Genomic DNA, 21,755 nt, shown 5'->3' with positions numbered 1-21,755 from the left:
AAGCAAAAGGGCCATTCAGACTACCTTTTACCCTGGTTCAGAAACCGGATTAAATATAGGAAGTTCTTATTGGCCCTGATTCTTCCACAATCAAAATCGAGACTTTCATACCCGTTCAGGGGCAAATGCCCCTTGGTGTGGGTCTTTTGAAAGCAGAGTTTTACCTGTATCTTTTGAGAAAAAACGGGTCCCAGCAAATATGAACTTCGCCCCGGTCATGATCGGGTCAAGTTGGGGAAGGATTAGGTCAGAGGGAGGACAGAAGGCACTGGTGAAGGAGGAGGAGGAAGAGGAAGGAGCAGGAGGAAGGGAGCCATGGAAGGCAGAATTGGGGCGAAGGAGGAAGGAGCAGGATGAAGGGTCAAGTTCAGGTGTGGGTTTAGGTCAGAGGAGGGTAGAGAGTGGGACATGCCTCCTCTCTTGTGGGCAGCTCTCTCTCTCTCTCTCTCTCTCTCTCTCGCTCTGTTTTGTATTTTTTTTATTTTTGACAGACTATGCGAACAGTTCTATTGATACATTTTGGTACAATGTGTCTGCTTGTGCTATATTTCCCTTTCATTTGCTTGCTCCCAGCATGGCACCTCACTTTGCAAGATACTTTTTTTTAAAAAAATTGTGTGTATGTGTGTAATATCAAATGCTACAATGTGAATGTTACAAATGCTTCTCTTTCAATTTGGCAAATTGATACGGAATGCTTTTGCTACATATGTGTATGTGTATGTGAGGCATTCCGGGGTGGCAAAGCAAGAGGATGCAGAGATGGCATTCTGAGGTGAGGATAGATGGCATTTTGGGGTGGCAATCGGAGGGAAAGCAAAGCAAGAAGATGCAGAGGGCATTCTGGGGTGAGGAATTATTATTATTATTGTTATTATTGTGATGGCAAGAGGATGACATGGGGGGAGGCAAGGGCTTCGGAAGTAGCATTGGGCTGCAAGCGAAGGGGAGGCTAGAGGCTGGCATGAGGAAACCCATGACTTTGGGGGAGTCACACTCTCTCAGCCTCAGGGGAAAGGCAATGGCAAATCTCCATGGAACTAATCTTGCCAAGAAAACCCCAGGATGGGGTCGTTTTAGGGTTGCCATAATCTGTAGTGACCCAAATACATACAACACACACACACACACACACACACACACACACACACCCCTCTGGAAGTTTTTAAATTTGACAGGTTGACAGAATATGTGCACACTGCCGCCACTTTTTTTTAAAAAAGAGGGGGAAAGCACCCATTCCGTTGGCCAATGATAGTAGGAAACGTCACCTTTGATGAAAGTGGAGGTGAATTTGATTGACAGCAAAGGAACCTTTATTTTAAACCGGTACTGCAAATGTGAACTTCAAAAGGGTAAATTACCCTGATTAAGATAAAACATAGTGGGCATTTGTTTCCGAGCATATTTGAGAAGGGGGGAACCGAATCTGCCCAGTTCTATCCAGGGCAAATGGGTGAGTGGGAATGGGGCCAAAGATCATATCCAGGGCTGAGATATGAGCAGAACGATCACCCACATAGTGTCCATATGCTTTATTCTCTGAACTCCTTGCTTTCATCCTTGGCTCTGTTTGTGGAGTCAATCATGTTAAAATTCTGTCACTGTGTTCCTGGAAATTTAATTTTCTGGCTTAATGCATGTGGGCACTTTTGTGTATTATCTTGATGTAAGGTTAATAGCCATTAATCAAGGCCATTAGTGAACAAAATTGATGGATCGAGATAATTTTACCATGTGTTGACTGTTGAACATGTCCAAAGTGGGCTACTGAAACTTTATTGAGTGCTTACAATTCCATTTAGGAGGGGACAACATGACAGTTCAGCTTTTTAGTGAATTAATATCTAAACTAAGTAGTATATAACTACTATACTATTAATTTCTATTAAATCTGTGAGCTGCCTTGGGTCCCTCTGGGAGAAAGGCAGCATATTAATGAACAAACAAACAAACAAACAAACAAAGTAGAAATATATCACAATAGCCCTTGAATTCAAACACTGGATTTTGGTGATCCAAAGAGCATGTAAAAGTATAGAAGAAGGGTGTAACTACCCAATTAAGATCTATAATTAATTAGTCTCTAAGGTGCCACAAGCCCCTTTGTTGTTTTGCTGCAAAAGGTTGGTGTAGCTTGACACCCACTTCTGTGTCAAGTTGTGATCACTCTGCTATCATACCAGAAATAACCTTGATGTTGTACAGACTGGCGCAAAGCGCTGGCCTGCACATGTACTAGGGTTGCCTCGGGGTGTCCTTTCCAGACACCCCGCAACCCTAGTATATTGTAATGGTGGTGCCCTTTCTACATGGGTGCCACCATTACGACGTCACAGCCGCGCCGCCTCCAAATCGGGCGGTGCGGACATGATGTCTTGGCACCGCTGAAGGGCGCCTGTAGCGCCCTTTCAGCAGCACCGGAAGGAACTCCGAAATGGAGCTCCTTCCTTCGGTTGTGTCACTAGGGAGTTTATTGCATCGCGTTCCGAGAACATTTTTGGAACCCGATTGGAACGGAACACTTTCAACTTTACCGCACGTTTTTGTCCCCATCGGGTTCCCATCGCGTTCTACATACCCCTCAAAGTGTTCCATATATGTTCCTTGGAGGGAACGGATGAGAAAGTGATCCAAGCTTGTGGAAACGTTTTTAAAACGGTCCAAGAAATGTTAGAGCGGTAATGTAATCCGTTCTTACTTCCGTTCCCATGTTCTGCCTTGTTGTGATTGGCTGAAAGGACTTCCCTCCCTGCATTCTGTTTCCCAAGCTCTAGCCTGGCCCTGGATGGGGCTCCTCGACTGCAGAGTCCTCCAAAGCCTGGCTGGAGCTTGAGAGAGGCTGTCTCCCCAGCTCTAGCCTGGCCCTGGATGGGGCTCCTCGACTGCAGAGTCCTCCAAAGCCTGGCTGGAGCTTGAGAGAGGCTGTCTTCCCAGCTCTAGCCTGGCCCTGGACAAGGTTTAAAAATGTAAGACCTTCTTTTTAAAATTTCCTGGCCAGGAAATTTAAAAAAAAAGTCCTACATTTTAAAACATTGTCCTACATTTTTCCTAGTTTGGAGGTCCCTAGGGATGGCAACCCTATGTTTATGTATATGTATAACATTTTTATGTGTGTGTGTGTGTGTGTGTGTGTGTGTGTGTGTCTAAAAGTATACATACAATATATATACAATATACATATTTTAAATATGTAATATATACAAAATATATATTATATATAATATAAATATATTACACACAATATATACATACATATGCATATTATATATATATATATATATATATATATATATATATATATATAATTTTTGTATATATAGATTGCGGACTATATGTGTGTATACATGTGTGTGTGTGTGTGTCTATATGTATCTTGTATATAAAAAGATTAGGTTGTGTTTGCACAAATATCTCCCTGTAAAAGCCTTTTGTTCTGTGTATGTGGTACTCATGAACAAGAATACACTGTTACAAATACGCATGTGCAAATATTGAAACGTTCTCATACTTATCACGCTTCCTATAAGGACAAATGCGGTAAATTGTGTTCCCGTTACGTTCTCGGAACGCTTTACATTTTCGAATGCGATAATATCCGTTCCCATAACGTTACATCTTGAAACGTTTTCGGAACAGAATAGAAACATTTCAGGCACTGATGCGATAACCTTCTAGGACAGTCTTTACACGGTTGCACCAGCGACACAAAAGAGAAAGGGGCCGAGCAGCTCCTTTCTCTTTTTCCCCACCGCTGTTGGGGGGGTTGAGGCATGAAGCCCCAAGGACACCCTTTTCCAGGCTGCGGGGAAGTGGCCTTTTGCCACTTCCCTGCGGCCTGGAAAAGCAGCGGATTGGGGCCTCGGGGCTGCCGCTATGGCAGCTGAGGCCCCGATCCGTCGGGGAAAGGGGCGGGTGCAGGCCACCCCAAAGGGGCGGTCGGTACACCGCCCTTGATGATTTGAATAGAATGTGGAAAACCACAAAGTATTTGGCATTTTGCAATTTAGATGTGCACTGTACACAGAATTGTCTCCCAACTAATGACTTGAATTCTCTCATTTTCCTTTTAGATATCTACAGAAAGAAGTTGGAAATCTAAAGCACTATGTCTTCAATTGCAACTTACTACAATGGGAAGTCAGTACTTATTACAGGAGCGACAGGTTTTATGGGCAAAGTACTTGTGGAAAAGCTTCTGCGCTCCAGCCCAGATGTGAAAACAATTTATATTCTTGTGCGGCCCAAAGCTGGACAATCAATGCAAAATAGAGTGGAGGATATGGTGAAATACAAGGTAGGGAATTTAAGTTTATATAGAAAACTATGGCCAACAATTTGCAGGTGACAGAGGTTTCACTGCAAGCCTAATACAGTCGGTCCTTCATATCTATGGGGGATCCTTTCCGGACCCACCCCCATGGATACCAAAATCCACGGATGCTCAAGTCCTATTGTCCTTAATAGCAGCGCAACCACATGGCAGTGCTGTCATTACGAACAAATGCACTGAAGTCTTTCCTCCCTCCCTCCCTCCCTCCCTCCCTTGGTTTCGGGGGTGGTTTGGAGGTAGAGGCTGGAGCCCCCTCAGCCAGAGAGAGCTGGAGCCAGTGCCAGGGCAGGGGCTTAGGTCTGAGAGCCCTTTCCCCAGGCCCAACACTTGGGAAGGAACCTCCAGGCCCCGAGACCCAAGACCAGCACCAGTGCCAGCTCCGTCTCCTTCCAGCCAATGGCGCTCCAGCTGCCACCTCTGAACCATTGCTGAAGCCAAGCCCAGGCCAGAAACCTCAGAGGGGGAAGGAGTGGGGAGAGGGGAAGGGAAGGAGGGAGGACTTTGATCCAGTTGTCCCCAGTAGTGGCGCGGCTGCATGCACATGCAACCATTGGAACAACACAGGCTTGCTGTCCATTGAGTGCTCAAATCCATGGATAGCAAGTCCACAGATACTGAGGTCCCACTGTAATCTATTAGTAATCATAGAAATCATGAAGTGCTCCTGTTAATAATGATCTATGGCATCAGACTAGCTCATTCAGATATTCAGGAAAAGTCAGGTGATGAGGAAGCTGTCATCTTATTTTGGCAAATTAGGGGGGATACAGACGAGCAGAAAGGAGCGCCGAGACGATTTCCCTTTCTGCCCCACATGGAGGTTACAGCAACCAAATACTGCAGCCTCCAGCAGCCCTAAAAAGAACCTGCTCCCAGTGGGTTCTTCTCATGGCACATGTGCGGATGATGTCTGTGTGGCACGGCACAATTTGGACACTGCATTGCATGTACATCATTGTGGTAGTCCCCATGTAAATGAGGACAAGCCATTAAGGCATGGTAGTGCTCAGGAGCTTGTGTACACTTTGCCCTAATTTCGCCCCCAAGATGGCACTTTTTGCCCATCTGTATTGAGTCTAAGTCATCTTATTTTGGTAAATTTGCAAGTCTAAATACTTCTTAGGGTCATTCAGATGTCTTTTTTTTTAGTGCAAAAAACTCAAAGAGATGTAGATAGATGCCATTTCACAGTGTAAATAACAAAACCAGAATGTGTGAGTGAGATTGTTCGCATCATTCCACTACAAAAAAACCAACATGTGAATGACCCCTTAGATGGGAAGATACCACATTTTAGCTGAAACAGGGGAATCCTACAGGGGGGGGCCAATGATCTAGGACTCTACTATTTGAGATTTGTAACTCCAACAAATATAAAACATTTTTTTAAAAAAAATGGGACTACATTTGGTATGTTTTACCAAAACAGCACCTAAAATTTTTCTAATGCAACAGCTTGGAGGCTTCTCTTGAACGATCAATGTTCTCTGCCTAACAAAAGGGTTTGTGACCTTACAAGTGAAGAAGGCATCCTGGATCTCAGAGGAAGTAAATTTTTGTTTTGCTAATGGAGTTAAATTTGATCTCCTGGACTCTGGAATGGTTTGTTCCCAGTCCCACATAACTAATTTCCTTTTTCACTGTCTCTGTGCATTACACATAGTTTTTACAGTTTGCATTGCATAGCCTTGCTTTGGAATCTTTGGAGGCTGGGACCATGTGTTATCGCACAGCTCTGTGCCCAGATTGGAGGCATTCCATACCCAATTGGATGTCTGTCATGACTTTGCTAATAATGCAAAGTACGGGAGAAGTCTTGAATTGGTATGGGATGCTTCTGATCTGGGCACGGAGCTGTGCGATAAAACAGGGTCTCAGCCCATGCCCAGTTCAGGAAAAGACAGCCAGTGTGATAGCCTCCTCTAAGGGCTTAGAGTTTGGTGGGCATCTATCCCTTCTCACTTTTAATGCTCTCTTACACTCTCAGTTCTACTTTGTCTGCCACAGTATTACTACTAAAGTATGAACTTCTCTTCCAAGAGAATGGTGGAAATTATAGTAATTAATTTTCCTTTTCATTGTTTTCCTCTTTTGTGTTTAGCATAAAATGGAATTATTTTCTCTTGCACGGTGGGAGGCATAAGGGTTTGATGGCCTCCTATGAGGAGAGGACATATTAATGGTTGCCTAGGCATTTTCCACTAAGACTTGGAGAGCTGAGGCTTAGAGGAGTTGAGGTTAATAAGGCTCTACCGCCCCTCACCCTCCAGCCTTCTGGAATTTTCCAGCCAGCAAGTGGACTAGTGAGATCCAAAAACCCTTCAGAGTGTGAATAGTTGACCAATCAGAGCTTAATCCTATTAGTTAGTCATTGTCTAAAGTTTTTTTTAAAAAAAATATCATTACTGTCTTTTATTCCATTTGCTGGGAGAGGGCGGACTGATCGAGGATTCAGGTCCACTCAACCCTGCTTTTGGGCCTGGGGTGGATTGCCATTATTACTCACTTTATGGCCTCTTTAATTTGCTAAAAGTTAAGCCAGGCAGTGACTGGCCTGACTGAAATGTGAGTTTGTGGGTGATTAATCATTGTTGCCTCCTTTTGGTTATTGTGAGATATAGGCCCCATACAGACAGGCCAAAATAATGCTGCTTTGGGTCACTTTGGAAGTATGCTGTTTAAATGATGCATGGGTCCTAAGAGCCTGGAAGCCGCTCCAAAGCCACGATTCAGTCCTAAGGACTGGAGTGCAGCTTTGGCGCAGCTTCCAGACTCTTAGGACGCATGCATCATTTAAACAGCATACTTCCAAAGTGACCCGAAGCAGCTTTATTTTGGCCTGTCTGTATGGGGCCATTGATTTCTAATTACCAGTGTACCAAATCAAATGAATCAGGACAAAGCAAGTGAAGCAGCAAATTTCCAATTTATTAATTACAATCTTGCAAAAAGGTGTGTCTCAGGTAGCAGGCACACCTGCCCCAGGTTTTACACAATATTTATACAGTGGAGCCTAGCCTTACATGGGGGATCCGTTCCGGACCCTCCACGTAAGGCAAATCCCATGTAAGCTCGAGCCCCATTCAAAAGAATGGGGCTCATGCTAGCAGTGGTGCGGTGCACATGCGCCACTCATTTAATGGCAACACGGCTTCCGCATAAACAGGAAGCCACATATGGTGTGGGCGCCCTGTAAACCATTTTCTGTTGCAATTTTCTTCCTCAGTTTTCATTGGCTGATGTACAAAATTTTTGAAACTCCCATTACATGTGTATTTTCCACACCTTCTTCATACTACTTCATACAATCCACATTCATTTAAATTAGTCATTATAGATTCATGGGTGTGTTTATAACCCTTCATTAAGCATGCACAGAAGAAAAAATCTCTTGAACTTCAGTTTACCTTTTAGAAAAAGTGAAATCTATTACAATTAACATAACTTACCATCTCTTTTTTTATCTTGTTGGCCTTGTATATATTAGCTGAAAGGAATGTGTGTTGCTTTTGATGCTTGTACACCCAAAATTGTAACAAGTTTAGTAAACTAAAAAAAAATTTTTGGGTCTGTCTTCTTGGCACATTATTAAAATAATGTTTTGAACCATTTTTTATCTTGCGCCTGAAGTCTAAAGGATATGTGTGTGTGGTGTATATTTTAAAAACCATCCCTGTCTAAACTTTTAATCTTATTTCTACTCACTTCATACACACACACACAAACACACACACACACACCTATATATGAACATATATTTATTCGTGTGTTAAATCCAAAACATCATTTCTCTCGGTTATCTGGCCTGAGTATTGTAAGGAGTTTGTTTAGTATGGTTTATCTTCCCTCTTCCAGGCCTGGTTTAACTGGTCAGGTGGGCCTCTTTCCCATTGTATTATGGCTTGGCCTTGCAGGGATCAGCATGGTCTAGTCTGGAGAGAGGGCCCAGTGAGCTTATATTCTTAGTGGTGGACAGACGCCTCTATACCTAGTGTGGCCTGTCTTATTTGTTTTTCTGCCTAATGTCTGCTGGACGTATAGGCCTGTAAACTTGGTTGTGCTCCTGCTATGGTGGGCTTGTAGGCCTGTGGGGCTTTGTTGCTCAGGTTGTGGGGGTGGCCATTTTGAGCACACTGTAAATGGCCGCTGCCATTTTGTTTTCCCCCTGTTATGGAGCCATTTTATGTAAGGGCAAGCCTTACATTTCTTCTTTCCCCCCTGTATGGGGACCATTTTATGTAGGGGGCAAGTCTGTGGAGTTTATCACATTTACCTTAGATCAGCCCCTGAGCATTCTTAAAAGGGCCGTTCCTGGAACAGGAGGTGGTGGGGAACGCTGTATATCGCACAGTGAGAACGCCGCTGCCACCGCCGCACATTCCCCTTCTGTTCCAGGAGCCTTCCGTTCCATTCTAGAGGGCCAATTTTCAAGAATGCTTTCTCAAGCATTCCCGAAAATCGGCCCTTGGGTATGCTCCCAGAACGGAAGGGGAATGATCAGTGGCGGCGGCATTCTCGCTGTGCGATATACAGCGTTCCCCACCACCTCCCGTTCCAGGAACGGCCCCTTTAGGAACGCTCAAGGGTCAATCTAAGGTAAGTGCAATAAACTTTTGTGTAATGTCATTTTGTTTTCTCCCTATATGGGGGCCATTTTATGTAAAGGCAAAACTGTGCAGTGCCCCCTGAGTGGGGAGAGCCTAGAGAGTATCTTTTTCTTTATTCTAGTGAATGTACGGGCCTGCATATTTGGCTTGTGGTTTCACAGTATTATGGGCTTGTAGGCCTGTGGGGCTTTCTTTTGGTCTGGTAGAATACCTGCCTAGCACTGCTGTATTGTATACATAAGTGGGCTCCGCTGCTTTGGGTTGTTGCTTTGAGTCTGGGACTTATATCAGATGGAAATTGTCAGTCTAGCCACTGGCGTCCCAGACTATAGTGTCACCCGATGGGGAGAAGGGCTGCTGGGCAGGGCAGGGACAGGACTTCAGAACCAGAAGGTGTGGGCTTCCACAAGAAGTTGGGGGCAGGCTCAGCCAGGCCCAGCATGTATGTGCCCCCTGCCCCAGCTCAGTTTTTCTCAGGAGAACTGAACCATGTCAAGGAGCTAGGAGGAGCGCATGCACACACCCCTCCTTGCTGCGGCAAAGTGGTACAGGGTGTGTGTGCGCACTCAGCCTGGCTTCTTGCCTCGACTCAGTTCTCTGAGTCTGTGGCAAGGAGGGGTGGGGCAAGGTAGGCCTGACCAGGTGTCAATCCACACACGTACTCCCCTAGTGACACCAGTGAGTCCAGCTACAGAGCAGTCTTTTGGCCCGGATATATTAGGTGCTTTTTGCAGAAGCCCTGTTTGATATCCTAGCTATTCTTCCAGCAGCCCTGTAAGAAATAACTTCATGCTGTAGATGGACAGTTGATGGAGAGTAGCTTCCCTTGAGGTAGAATTCAGATTCAAGATGGGAATCGACCCCAGGCCTGACTTTATCCACATTGGGACTGCCCCAGTGCTCCTCAGAGGTGTTAGTAGATTTTGTGTTTAGCATAAAATGGAAAGAGGGGCTGAAGGAGCTAAACAATTTTTCATAAGCTTTCATTGACTTCTACTTTCTCAGTTGCACTGATGGAGTTGGAAGTACAAATATATTGGAGTTTTAAGGTTGTAAGTGTAGACTCACAGTGCAATGGTGTAAGACCCAGCAACTTCCACCAGAAATCCACAACAGCAACTTGCTTAAAAGCAGTGAAGTTTTATTGGAAATACAGATGGATGTGACTGGACAAACTTTTCAGCAGAATCTGGCAAGCCAAGCCCCAAGCACTAAGTTAAAACACCTACTCCTCCCCACCCTTTTTTCTTGTGGGCTTTTTTTCCCCTCCTCCTTCCCAGGCCTGAGAAGCAAACACCATGGCCTTGAAGACTCTTACAGATGTCTCGGCCTTATCACATTCCATTCCCAAGGAGCATCCATTCCCAAGCAGCAGCCCACACCCCATCCCCCAACCACAAGCAGGCAGAACTACATCCTAAAGCAATTGCTAAGCAAGATGAGCAGTAACTATAGGAACTGTGAATATTGATTGGCAATTGACTTTGGAGTTCTGACAAATGGTATGTAACAAAATGCAAATTGTGACCCAAGGTCATAAATGTTCAGAGATGTATGAAATATTATAGATGTAAAGCAGCTGATCTGTAATCCTGTGGTGTGAAATCGATACTTAAAACATTCCTTAAGGAAGTTAATACTTAAGCCTTACTGAAGCAATGCTTAAGCAATATTTAAGAATGTATATAAGAATTACTGTATTGAAGTAATACTGAAGCAAATTTTGAGGCAAATGCCAAGAAGCTGCTGTAGAAGATCAGTTCTTTGGGAGTGGTAAATGAGGAGACTCAGCAATGTGATGACCCAAATATTAATATATGTATTGTGCCAAGAAATAATTAACACTGTCCATACTAGAAGACTGGAATATATCAATTCAGCTACTTCTCATTCTAATCTTCCCTTGAAGTTTCTTTGTTCAAGGACAGCTTCTCGAAAGTTAGCGACTATATGTTTATGAAATGAAAAATGTTCTGCCACTGGTTTTTGAGTATTGACATTTCTAATATCAAGTGACATCTATTTAGCCAGTTGTATATAAACTCAACTGTTTCTCCAATGTACAGTGTAGAGGGGCATTGCTAACAAAGGATGGCATACATTATGCTGGAGGACAACAAGTAAATGCCGATATTGTGGATGGTCCTGTTAGTACTCTTATTATCGCTGCCAGAGTAAATGACGATAGAGACTGTGCATCCAGATTTATGGCAGGATGTTTTCCTTGTATTGTCATCCATGTGTTTTGAATTTAGTGTTCCTCCTTTTTTGGCTTTGAAATTGTACTTGTCCCTTCATTTTCATGTTACTCAGGACTTGTGGCTTTTGAGGTCTCTGGTTTGAGGTCTCTGGTCTCCAAAGCATTTCTTGAGCACTGTATACTGAGTGGGAGTAAAATCCTACTTATAAAGAGAGATAAAAATTTCACTACTGGTATACATAGATATAAAAATAAAATTGGTTCATAATGGGAGTAATATTTAGTAACCTGATAATTCCCTTTGTCATGTATCCTCCTTGTTTACATAAGGATTATGTTTTGTGTTCCAGTTGTTTGACAGACTCCGCGAAGAGTGGCCCAATTTTCATGAGAAGATTAAACCAATTAGTGCTGAACTCACCTACCCAAACTTGGCTATCACTCCAGATGACACTGCAGAGCTTCTGTCTGAAGTCAACATTGTCTTCCACTGTGCTGCAACAGTTCGCTTTGATGAACCACTAAAGTATGTTTTCCTTGGTTTGTTCTTTATATTTATTACTAATTAATTCGAATCAGGTTGTATGTTGTGCTGGAGAGAATTTCATTTTGAAAATAAACATCTGAGATAATGTTCTGTATTATTAACAGAAATAAAGTAACTAGGATTGACAAATTGACTTGGTTGCTCACCAATGGTAAGAGCTCCTGCTCACCCAGTAAAGGCCTGCTCCTGGCAGAGACTCCTCCTTTTTCTCTCGTGGGAACTAGAAAGAGAAAAACAAGTGTTGCTGTAAATGAAAATAATTTTTCCAGTTTCTTCATATATTCACACTGTTAGTTCGAACATCTCACCAATTTCTGCCCAGTCACTAACATAAACCCAATTATTTCACAGAAATAGATACCTTTCATGAAGGCAGGAGTGGTTTCCAGTCATGAAAGAAAGGCAGGGTTATGTTTCTGCTTATATTCTCTAAGCATCAAGCCCTCTGGGGCATTCTTGGGATGAATAAACTGAATTGTTAAATAAACCAGATTTATTGAGAACTAGCTATTCCATTTGTTAGCTTTTAGAAAAGGCTGAAAAACACATTTTTAGAAAATCAAAATCAGATCATTCCAACTTTATATATAACTTATTTACCTTTCTTTTTTATTAAAAATCATATTTATTCATTTTAAAACATACAAACTAAATCACAACAAAATACTCAATGTACAGAGAGTGAAAAGGTAGTAGTATCTTGAGGGGGGGGGGGGAGAACCTTTACACTACTAAACTTCAGGAGACACTTTCTGATACAGGGATTTTTAAATCCAGCATGTACTTTAACTTTGTTATACAAAAACAAACAATTAAACTATGACCTTCAAGATACAAATGTTTCTGTTTCTAAGCTTTTAATATTTTCACATTGTACATCACATATTGATCTTCTTTCTTAATCTCTGTAACGAATTTCTTTATCCTTTCCTGCTTCAGTTTGTACACAAGTCACTTCCCAGGTTTGTTTGCAAATTCATAATTCTTTTGTTTAATATAAGATTAAAATTTAGTATCCTTTTCTTGGAATTAAAACAATAAAAACTTGCTGAAATAGCTTGATGTTTTCTTGAGTCTCTATCAAACTTTTCCTTCAGTTTCTTCTCTAAATTTTTTATCTCTTGCAACAGTTCGCACTTTTTATGCATCTCCTTCCTTTTTCAGTTTGAAACCATATTTTATCAATTATCCTCACATACACGTGTTGCTTGCATCCCAAACTATTGTAGGACCAGTTTCTTTATTTAAATTCAGTTTTTTAAAATTCCTTCAAATCTTCTTTACATTTCTGTAAGATTTTCATCCTTAAAAATTGGTACTGAGTAAGGGACGAAACAGACATCACTGAAGGGGTAGCTTGACACTGAGTTGGGGCCACAGCAACCACACACCACACACCATACCTGGCTTTTTGGTGGCACAGCAAAAAGCGGGCTTTTCCATGGCTTTGTGGTGCTCCTGCAGCATGTGACGTATAAACACCGCTCTGCTGGAGTGCCACAAAGCTGCCCGCCATATGGTTTTGTGGGCGCTGTGACACTGGCTTGGAGGAATCTCTTTTCCTGGAGCTTGCATCCTAGTCTCTGGAGCAGCAGAAAACAAGTCAGCTTCCTCCTCAATATGACATCCCTTCAACTATTTAAACAGGGCTATCATATCACCTCTTAAACTTCTCTTCTCCAGGCTAAACATCCCCAGCTCCCTAAGCCGTTCCTCATAGGGCATGGTTTCCAGACCCTTCACCATTTTAGTCACCCCCCTTTGGACACGCTCCAGTTTCTCAACATCCTTTTTAAATTGCGGTGCCCAGAACTTGATACAGTATTCCAGGTGGGAGCAAGCTTGTGGCTCCAGAGACTAGAACATGGAACAATGGATGCAAACTGAAGGAAAAGAGACTCCAGATCAACATTAGGAGGAACGTCCTGACAGTAAGGGCTGTTCGACAACGGAACACACCCCCTTGGAGAGTGGTGGAGTCTCCCTCCTTGGAGGTCTTTAAACAGAGACTGGATGGCCATCTCTCAGGGATGCTTTGATTGGGAGGTCCTGCATGGCAGGGGGTTGGACTGGATGGTCCTTGTGGTCTCTTCCACCTCTATGATTCTATATCTAAAATAATAAAACATATGGCAGATTCTTAGGATTCTGACAGCAGTTGATCTCTCCAGCTAGAAAAATGTCTCCCTCCATAAATTCTACTTTAAATGGAGTATCCAATAAGAACCAAGGTGTAACATGCTTTCCCCAAGCCTCTTTCATTTACAATCTGTTTCAAGATCCTGTCTCTTTGGGGAAATCTTGAGCAGATCCATTCACTGAGTATAGGATGCTGCCTTATACCTAGTCAGATCTTAATCCATCTAAATGGACTATACTGTCAACAGTCAACTCTGTCAACCACACAGATGTCTAGAAGGTGGAATTGCCTTTTCCCTTTTTGTGGTTTACCTTTTAAACATTTTTCTTTCATTGGTTTCTGTGTTAAGGGACATGCACATGCTGGACTGAGACGGGTATAGAGAAGACTCTAGTACTGTAGCCTTATGGGGAAGGAGTTTGGATACAGAATATCCAGCTGCTTTGAAGATCCACTTCTACTGGGATCACAACTGAGCTAAGATGAATTCATGCAGAGCTTTTTGTGGTTATAACAGGCCCTCCAGGGATAATAGGGCACCCACAGTTTATTGAGCTCTTCTCTTCTGGTGGAGGATGCTTCCATCTTGTTCTCTCGACATCTGGTCAGAATAGCTTAACTAACTCCTCTTTTTTTCTTGCTATTTAATTTCATTAATTGTTATTTAATATAATAATAATATAATTTATTAATATTCCGCCTTTATGTTGGACATTTTTTTAAATAAATCATGTCAAGATGTCAAGAGCCTTGACCCAGCTATGAAAATTTTAAACAATTTTTTTAATGAGACAATGTGCATTAAATCTAGGGTCTTGTACACATAAAATTTTGTCTTATACCACAGATCTACAACACTTGCAAAGGGATGAGAGCATAGTAATGACTCCCAAATTTAATCCAAAATAAGAAAAATTTTATGGGCTTCCATCTCAAGAGGACATCTTCTCATAAAGTGCCATAGTTCCAAAACACACTGCAGAAATAATTGAGTTTGAGAACGCTTTAACTGCCCTGGGGTTAAACTGCCTCCTGTCAGAAAGCTCTGGTGCCACAACAAACTACAATCCCCAGGATTCCCTAGTACTGAACCAGTGCAGTTAAAATGGTCTCAAACTGGATTATTTCTGCAGTGTGTTTTGGACCATAGTGTACATAACTATGGCCTGAAGCAGATAAGCCAAAAGTGCCAGCTTCAGGCTGTGTTGGGGTTGTGGCATTTACATGATGCATGCCCTTAACACAGCCAGAAGACACACTGAGCCCATCCCAACCTGGTAGAGCCAGCACAAAAAGGAGAGGTGAAAAGTTGCTCCTTCCCAGACACTGGGTTGAGGACCATGGTGACAGCCTGAACTGAAGCTGGGCACATGCGGTTGCCATTACCCCAGTGCAATTAGCACAGGCATGGCCATGCACCACTCTTTCAGGTCCATCGGTATGACCTCCTAAGTGTATTTTCTCATTTCTGTTTTAAATGTTCGAAGTTCCTTTATCAATCCTTAATTAAGCAAACAGGTTGTTTGTAGGAATTCATGCTGACCAGTCGTCTTCCTAACCTTTCTGTTTTCTCAACAAGGCATGCCCTTTTGCTAAATGTCAGGGGCACACAGCAGCTCCTGGTACTGGCTCGCCGGATGCAAAATCTTGAGGCTTTCATCCACATTTCAACTGCCTATGCAAACTGTAATCGGAGGTACACAGAGGAAATTGTTTATCCTCCTCCCGTGGAGCCGAGGAAACTTTTTGACCTTGTGGAGTAAGTGATGGAAACAGCCTTTTTTTCTGTTGTTGATCTAACCATGATTTTGGACAGAGGAGTACTTAAGTCCTTAGTGTAACCTATATGTCAAGTAGAAGTTGGTTTATGGTAGTGCAATTCCACACAGTTGTGATATTTGTCTTTCCATTGTACCATCTCCCTCCCTCCTGGTGGAGAAGCAATAAGGTGGGAGACGTAACAAAAAATAGAGGATGTAAACATAACTTCTTGACCAAACAACCAAACTCAAACTGTTTAAACAAATTATACATTTTGAACAATCCTCCCCATCTTCCCCTAGTATTTTCTTTTAGCATTTAGTACAAGAAATGTTTGAAGCACTTTTTATATTGTAAAGAAGAACAATGGAAAAGAACAATGGATTAAAAGTGTGAGTGATTTAAAAAGTTTTGAGGGCTGTTTAAAAAAAAACAAGCCAGACTTTTCTGTCTCAGCTCTCTTGTACTCAGGCTGTTCTGGAGTTCTTCTAGATAGAGAGAATCTATTGCTAGCAGTCTAAAGATACTGTATTGTACAACAATTCCATTCTCCAACTCCCCCTTCCAAAAAAATCAAATGAAAAATCACTCTGGGATTCATAGTTTTGCTTTAAGACTACTAAAACTTTCTAGCTCCCTCCCTGACATGCTAGAAAAATTTCCTCAGAACTGTCTAGCAATTAGTTCTGGTCACTTTCTGGTGAAAACGATGGCTATGTGGCCAAAAAGTTAGAAACTCCTGAAAATTACCCTCTTTCCTCAAAGTATGTTCTTTCCTAGACCACAGCATACAGTGTAAATAAGAGGAGCTTGCAAACAGTAGTACATTGACTAGTTTAAGTGGAATAACATTTAGACACATTGAAAAATGCCAGCACTTATAGTTATGAGATGGGATATTTATGTAGGCTAGGAGAATATATAAGAAAGAAATGAGGTAAACATAAGAAAGTAGCCATGAAGATCCATGCTGAGGAGTTTGTACACATGCATACCCCAATGCCATGATAAACAGCCCTTCCTCTATTTTGAAACAAAATTGCAATACATCAGAAATAAAACATCATTGAAAGAAGTCCAACAATTACACACTACAGAATAAAAACACATATCATTAATTACCATCAATTATTATTATTGTTGTTGTTATATTAATATTAATAGAGAATATTAATATAAATATTAATAGAGAAAGTTTCTTTGCAAATAACTTTTTACATTTTTTGAAAGTTTTATTTATATGTCACCCTTCTCCCAAAGTGGGATTCAAGGCAGCTTATAAAAGGAATTAATTCTTTTTCATCCCAGTTGGCTGCAACTATATCAAATCATGGCGTTCCAGAAAGCCTGGTTAGGATTGTAGGTTTAGATTATTGCCAATGGCTCCGATATTACATTTGCCAGTTCTTTTACTACCCTTGGATGTAGTTCATCTGATCCTGGAGACTTAAATTCATTTAGGTTAAACAGGTATTCCTGTACTATCTCTTTACTTATTTTGTGCTGAAATTCCCCAATTCTGTCCTCTGCTCCATTATCCTCACGTTGAGCACCCTTTGCCTTTTCTGAGAAGACTGAGGCAAAGAAAGTGTTCAGTAATTCTGCCTCTTCTCTGTCTTCTGTTAGCATTTCGCCATCATCTCCACACTCTACCATTTCCTTCTTCTTCCTTTTGCTGCGGACATATCCATAAAAGCCCTTTTTGTTGTTCTTAACCTCTCTAGCAAGCCTCAGTTCATTCTGTGCTTTAGCTTTTCTCACTCTACCCCTACACGTGCTCATTATTTGGTGATTTCCCCATTTTTCCATTTCTTATACATGTCCGTTTTGAATCTTAGCTCAATTGAAAGTTCTTTAGTCATCCATCCTGGTTTCTTGAGACATCTCCCATTTTTCTTCCTCACTGGAACTGTTTTAATTGGTGCCTTCAGTATCTCCCTTTTGAGAAACTCCCATCCATCTTGAACTCCCTTCTCTTTTAGTATTCCTGACCATGGGATCACCCCCAGTATTTCTCTAAGTTTACTGAAATCAGCTTTCCTTAAGTCTAGAATGTGTGTCTGACTATGCCTGGCTTCTCCTTTCCACTGTATAACAAACTCCAGGAGAACATGGTCACTTCCACCTAAGGATCCCACCACTTGCACTTCATTAACCAAGTCATCCCTGTTGGTTAGGATCAGATCTAAAATAGCTGACCCCCTTGTTGCCTCTTCCACTTTTTGGACAATGAAATTGTCTTCGAGGCAAGTGAGGAATGTAGTAGACCTTGAGGATTTGGCTGAGTTTGACTTCCAACAAATATCAGGGTAGTTGAAGTCACCCATCTCTACTACAGCTCTCCTTTCTGAGTGTGTGGTCATCTGTTCTAGAAAGGCATCATCCAGTTCCTCCATCTGACTTGGGGGGTTTGTAGTAGGCTCCCATCATAACATCCTTGTTGTTTCCCTGCCCTTTAATTTTTATCCAGATGCTCGCCACCTGGCTTCCAGGATTGATGTCCTGGATCTCTTCACTGGTGTTAATATCTCTGACATATAGTGCTAGTCCTCCTCCTTTCCTGTTTCTCTTAAAAAGGTTATATCCTTCTATTTCTACATTCCAATTATGAGACTCATCCCACCAGGTTTCAGTGGGGCCAATTATATTTACTTTGCTGCACTAGGATTTTGAGTTCATCTTGCTTATTTCCCATGCTCTGTGCATTAGTGTAGAGACATTTAAGACCCTTTACTTGCTGCCTGTGCAAGTTTTTTTTTTGCCTCCCACTTTTGGGTCCTTGCACTGTTTGCCTTGTTCCCTCTATGACAGTTTTACTATTTTCTCCAGCCTGTTTGCCTTCCAGAATACTGTCTCCCTCCCCCACATAATTCAGTTTAAAGCCCTCCTGATCAAATTCTTGAGACTATTGGCAAAAATGTTTCTGCCAACTGGCGTGAGATGCAACCCATCCCTTGCCAGAAGTCCCTCCTCATGGAACCACAGCCCATGGTCCAAGAATCCAAATCATTCTTGGCAGCACCATCTATGGACTCAGTTATTTACATCCGCTATTTTCTTCTCCCTTCCTGGACCATGCCCTTCGACTGGGAGAAGAGAGGAGATGACAACCTGTGCATCCACCTCTTTCAACTTCCTACCCAAAAGCCTCATAACCCCTTACGAACTACATCCAATTGTATTAAAAGAACTGGCAAATGTAATATTGGAAACATTGGCAATAATCTTTGAGAACTCCTGGAGAACAGGAGAAATGCCAGCAGACTGGAGGAGGGTAAACATTGTCCCCAGCTTCAAGGGGTGAAAAGAGGATCCCAATAATTATCGTCCAGTTAGTGTGACATCAATACCAGAAAAGATTCTAGAGCAGATCATTAAACAGAGAGTCTGTGAACATCTAGAAGGCAATGCCATAATCACAAAAGGTAAACACAGGTTTCAGAGAAAGACATCATGCGAGACAAATCTAATCTCTTTTTTTTAATAAAATTACCAGCTTATTAGATGAAGGAAATGCTGTAGATACAGTATATCTTGATTTCAGTAAGACTTTTGACAGGGTTCCACATGACATTTTTGCTAACAAGCTTGTAAAATGTGGGCTAGACTAGGCAACTGTTACATGGATTTGTAATTGGTTGACCGGCTGAACCCAAAGGATGCTCAACAATGACTCCTTTTCATCCATTAGAGAAGTGACCAGTGGGATCCCACAGGAGTCTGTCCCAGGCCCAGTGCTATTCAACATCTTTATCAATGGTTTGGATGACAGAAGTGGGGCATACTTATCAAATTTGCAGATGACACCAAATTAGGAGAAGTAGCTAATACCCCTGAGGACAGGATCAAACTTCAGAATGACCTTAATAGATTAGAAAGCTGGGCCAAAGCTAACAAAATGAAATTCAACACAGAGAAATGTAAGGTACTGCACTTAGGGAGGAAAAATGAAATCCACAGATATAGGATGGGTGACACCTGGCTGAACGAAACTACATGTGAAAGGGATCTGGGAGTCCAAGTAGACCACAAATTGAACATGAGTCAACAATGTGATGCGGCAGATAACAAGGCCAATGCGATTTTAGGCTGCATCAATAAAAGTATATTGTCTAGATCAAGAGAAGTAATAGTGCCACTGTATTCTGCTCTGGTCAGGCCCCACCTGAAATATTGTGTTCTGTTCTGGGCCCCACAATTTAAGAAGGAGATTGAAAAAATGGAGCATGTCCAAAGGAGGACGGCCAAAATGGTGAAGGGTCTTGAAACCAAGTCCTATGAGGAACGACTTAGGGAGCTGGGGATGTTTAGCCTGGAGAAGAGAAGCTTAACAGCCCTGTTTAAATACTTTAAGTGATATCATACTGAAGAGGGAGCATGCTTGTTTTCTGCTGCTCCAGAGACTTGGATCCGGAACAATGGATGCAAGCTACAGGAAAAGAGATTCCACCTCAAGATTAGGAGGAACTTCCTGACAGTAAGGGCTGTTCGACAGTGGAACAAACTCCCTCGGAATGTAGTGGAGTCTCTTTCCCTAGAGGTCTTGAAACAGAGGCTGGATGGCCATCGGTCAGGGATGCTTTGATTTAGATTTCCTGTATGGCAGGGGGTTGGGCTGGATAGCCCTTGCGGTCTCTTCCAACTCTATGGTGTTTATCACACTATGCTCTTAAAGAGGTACTATTCCAGTGTGACTCCTCTAGCTGCCTCCTGTTGCATGCTGGGATTGGCAGTTTTAAGGAGGGGTATTTAGAATTCTCAGGCAGAGAAGTTCAGCTCCTTAAAACTGCCAATCCCAGCATGCAACAGGAGGCTGCTAGAGGAGTCACACTGGAAAAGTAGCTCTTTAAGAGCATAGTGTGATAAACATCTATGATTCTATGATTCTATATATATTGTATTTAAGATTTTTTAACTTTTCTCAATGGATTATGATTTTAATAAATTAAATAAAAAGGAGACGGGATGGAAATATTGAATTATTAAAAATAATAAAAATAAATAAATAAAAGGAATTAGCTAAACTAGAAGCCTAAATTTTTAACACACTTAAAATCTTTTTAAAACAATACATTATATACAGGGAAAAAATCATTAACAAGGATACAAAAATTAAAATAAAGTGCACATACACACACACACACAAAACAAAACAAAACCATGAAAAGGTTTCCTGAAAGCAGTTACTAATTAAAAGCCTACTTGAACAAAAAACGTCTTTGCCTGCTGATGAAAGGCGACACCACAGTCCCAAAGCCAGCAGCTACCATGGCCCTGAATGGGCTGCCAGCAAGGAGCATCTTTTCTCTGCTTCTTTTTTGCCTGACTTTTCCCGGCCTTGCACACTCTGTGTGGCTTCAAGCTGCTCTGGGAGTATATGTCATCTGCACATGCCATCCACAGAAGCCACACTTTACTGCCCGTCTGTTTCAGGCATATGTATTTATAGTCTATAATAACACTTATATAATGAATACACTAAAGGTAAAGGTAGTCCCTTGACATGAATGTCTAGTCTTAAGTGACTGTACGGGGCAGTGCTAATCTCTGTTATTAAGACGAAGAGCCAGTGTTGTCCAAACACTACTCTGGTAGTCATGTAGCACGACTGCACTGAACGCTGTTACCTTCCCACTGAAGTGGTACCTATTTATCTACATGCAGTTGCATGTTTTCGAACTGCTAGGTTGGCAAAAGCTGGACTAGTGACAGGAGCTCCCCTCATCATGCAGCACTCAGGCCCTGAACTGCCAACCTTACGATATTCTAATTGTCAGAATTGGCGTTTTAACCACTGAGCAACCGCATCCCTCATATATACACTATTTCCCACATATTCCCTTGAATTATCAGCATTATAAGTTAATACAAATTTATCGTGATAGTTTGACATTCTCTGCAAAGTTTGCAGATGTGAAGTTTTTGCAATGAGGGGGTGAAGCAGACTGGCAGACTGATCAGGGCTGGGACCACAGCGACCGCACGGCCAGCTCTTGAAGTAGGCCACTGCAGCAGTCTGAAATGAGCTGCTGGAAGAAGCAGTTTTTATTGCTTCTTTTGCCAGTGGCTTTGGGCTGAAATGGGCAGCCTCCAAGCAGCTTCCGGCCTCTCTCAGGGCATGAGAAGATGCTCCTTTTGACCCATCTGCTTCAGGCCAAAGTCAGCTT

At 42.1% G+C, this 21,755-nt stretch overlaps 1 protein-coding gene across 1 annotated transcript in view; it reads left to right on the top strand.

Annotated features, from left to right (window-relative positions):
- Nucleotides 1-4,093: 4,093 nt before the first annotated feature.
- Nucleotides 4,094-21,755, top strand: part of LOC149312550 (fatty acyl-CoA reductase 1-like) — a 71,859-nt gene continuing 54,197 nt past the window's right edge. Inside the window, exons 1-3 of the mRNA XM_089526907.1 lie at nucleotides 4,094-4,297; nucleotides 11,491-11,666; nucleotides 15,407-15,586. Coding sequence (XP_089383033.1) covers nucleotides 4,109-4,297; nucleotides 11,491-11,666; nucleotides 15,407-15,586 — 545 coding nt within the window. The 5' untranslated portion in view covers nucleotides 4,094-4,108. The remainder of the gene's footprint in view (nucleotides 4,298-11,490; nucleotides 11,667-15,406; nucleotides 15,587-21,755) is intronic.

This window comes from Sceloporus occidentalis, unplaced genomic scaffold, assembly GCF_023333645.1.
Source record: "Sceloporus occidentalis isolate IW3139 unplaced genomic scaffold, rSceOcc1.0.p SCAF_5, whole genome shotgun sequence".
Classification (NCBI taxonomy): Eukaryota; Metazoa; Chordata; class Lepidosauria; order Squamata; family Phrynosomatidae; genus Sceloporus; species Sceloporus occidentalis.
Note: the sequence above shows the minus strand (reverse complement) of the source record. Positions and strands in the feature narration are given on the sequence as shown.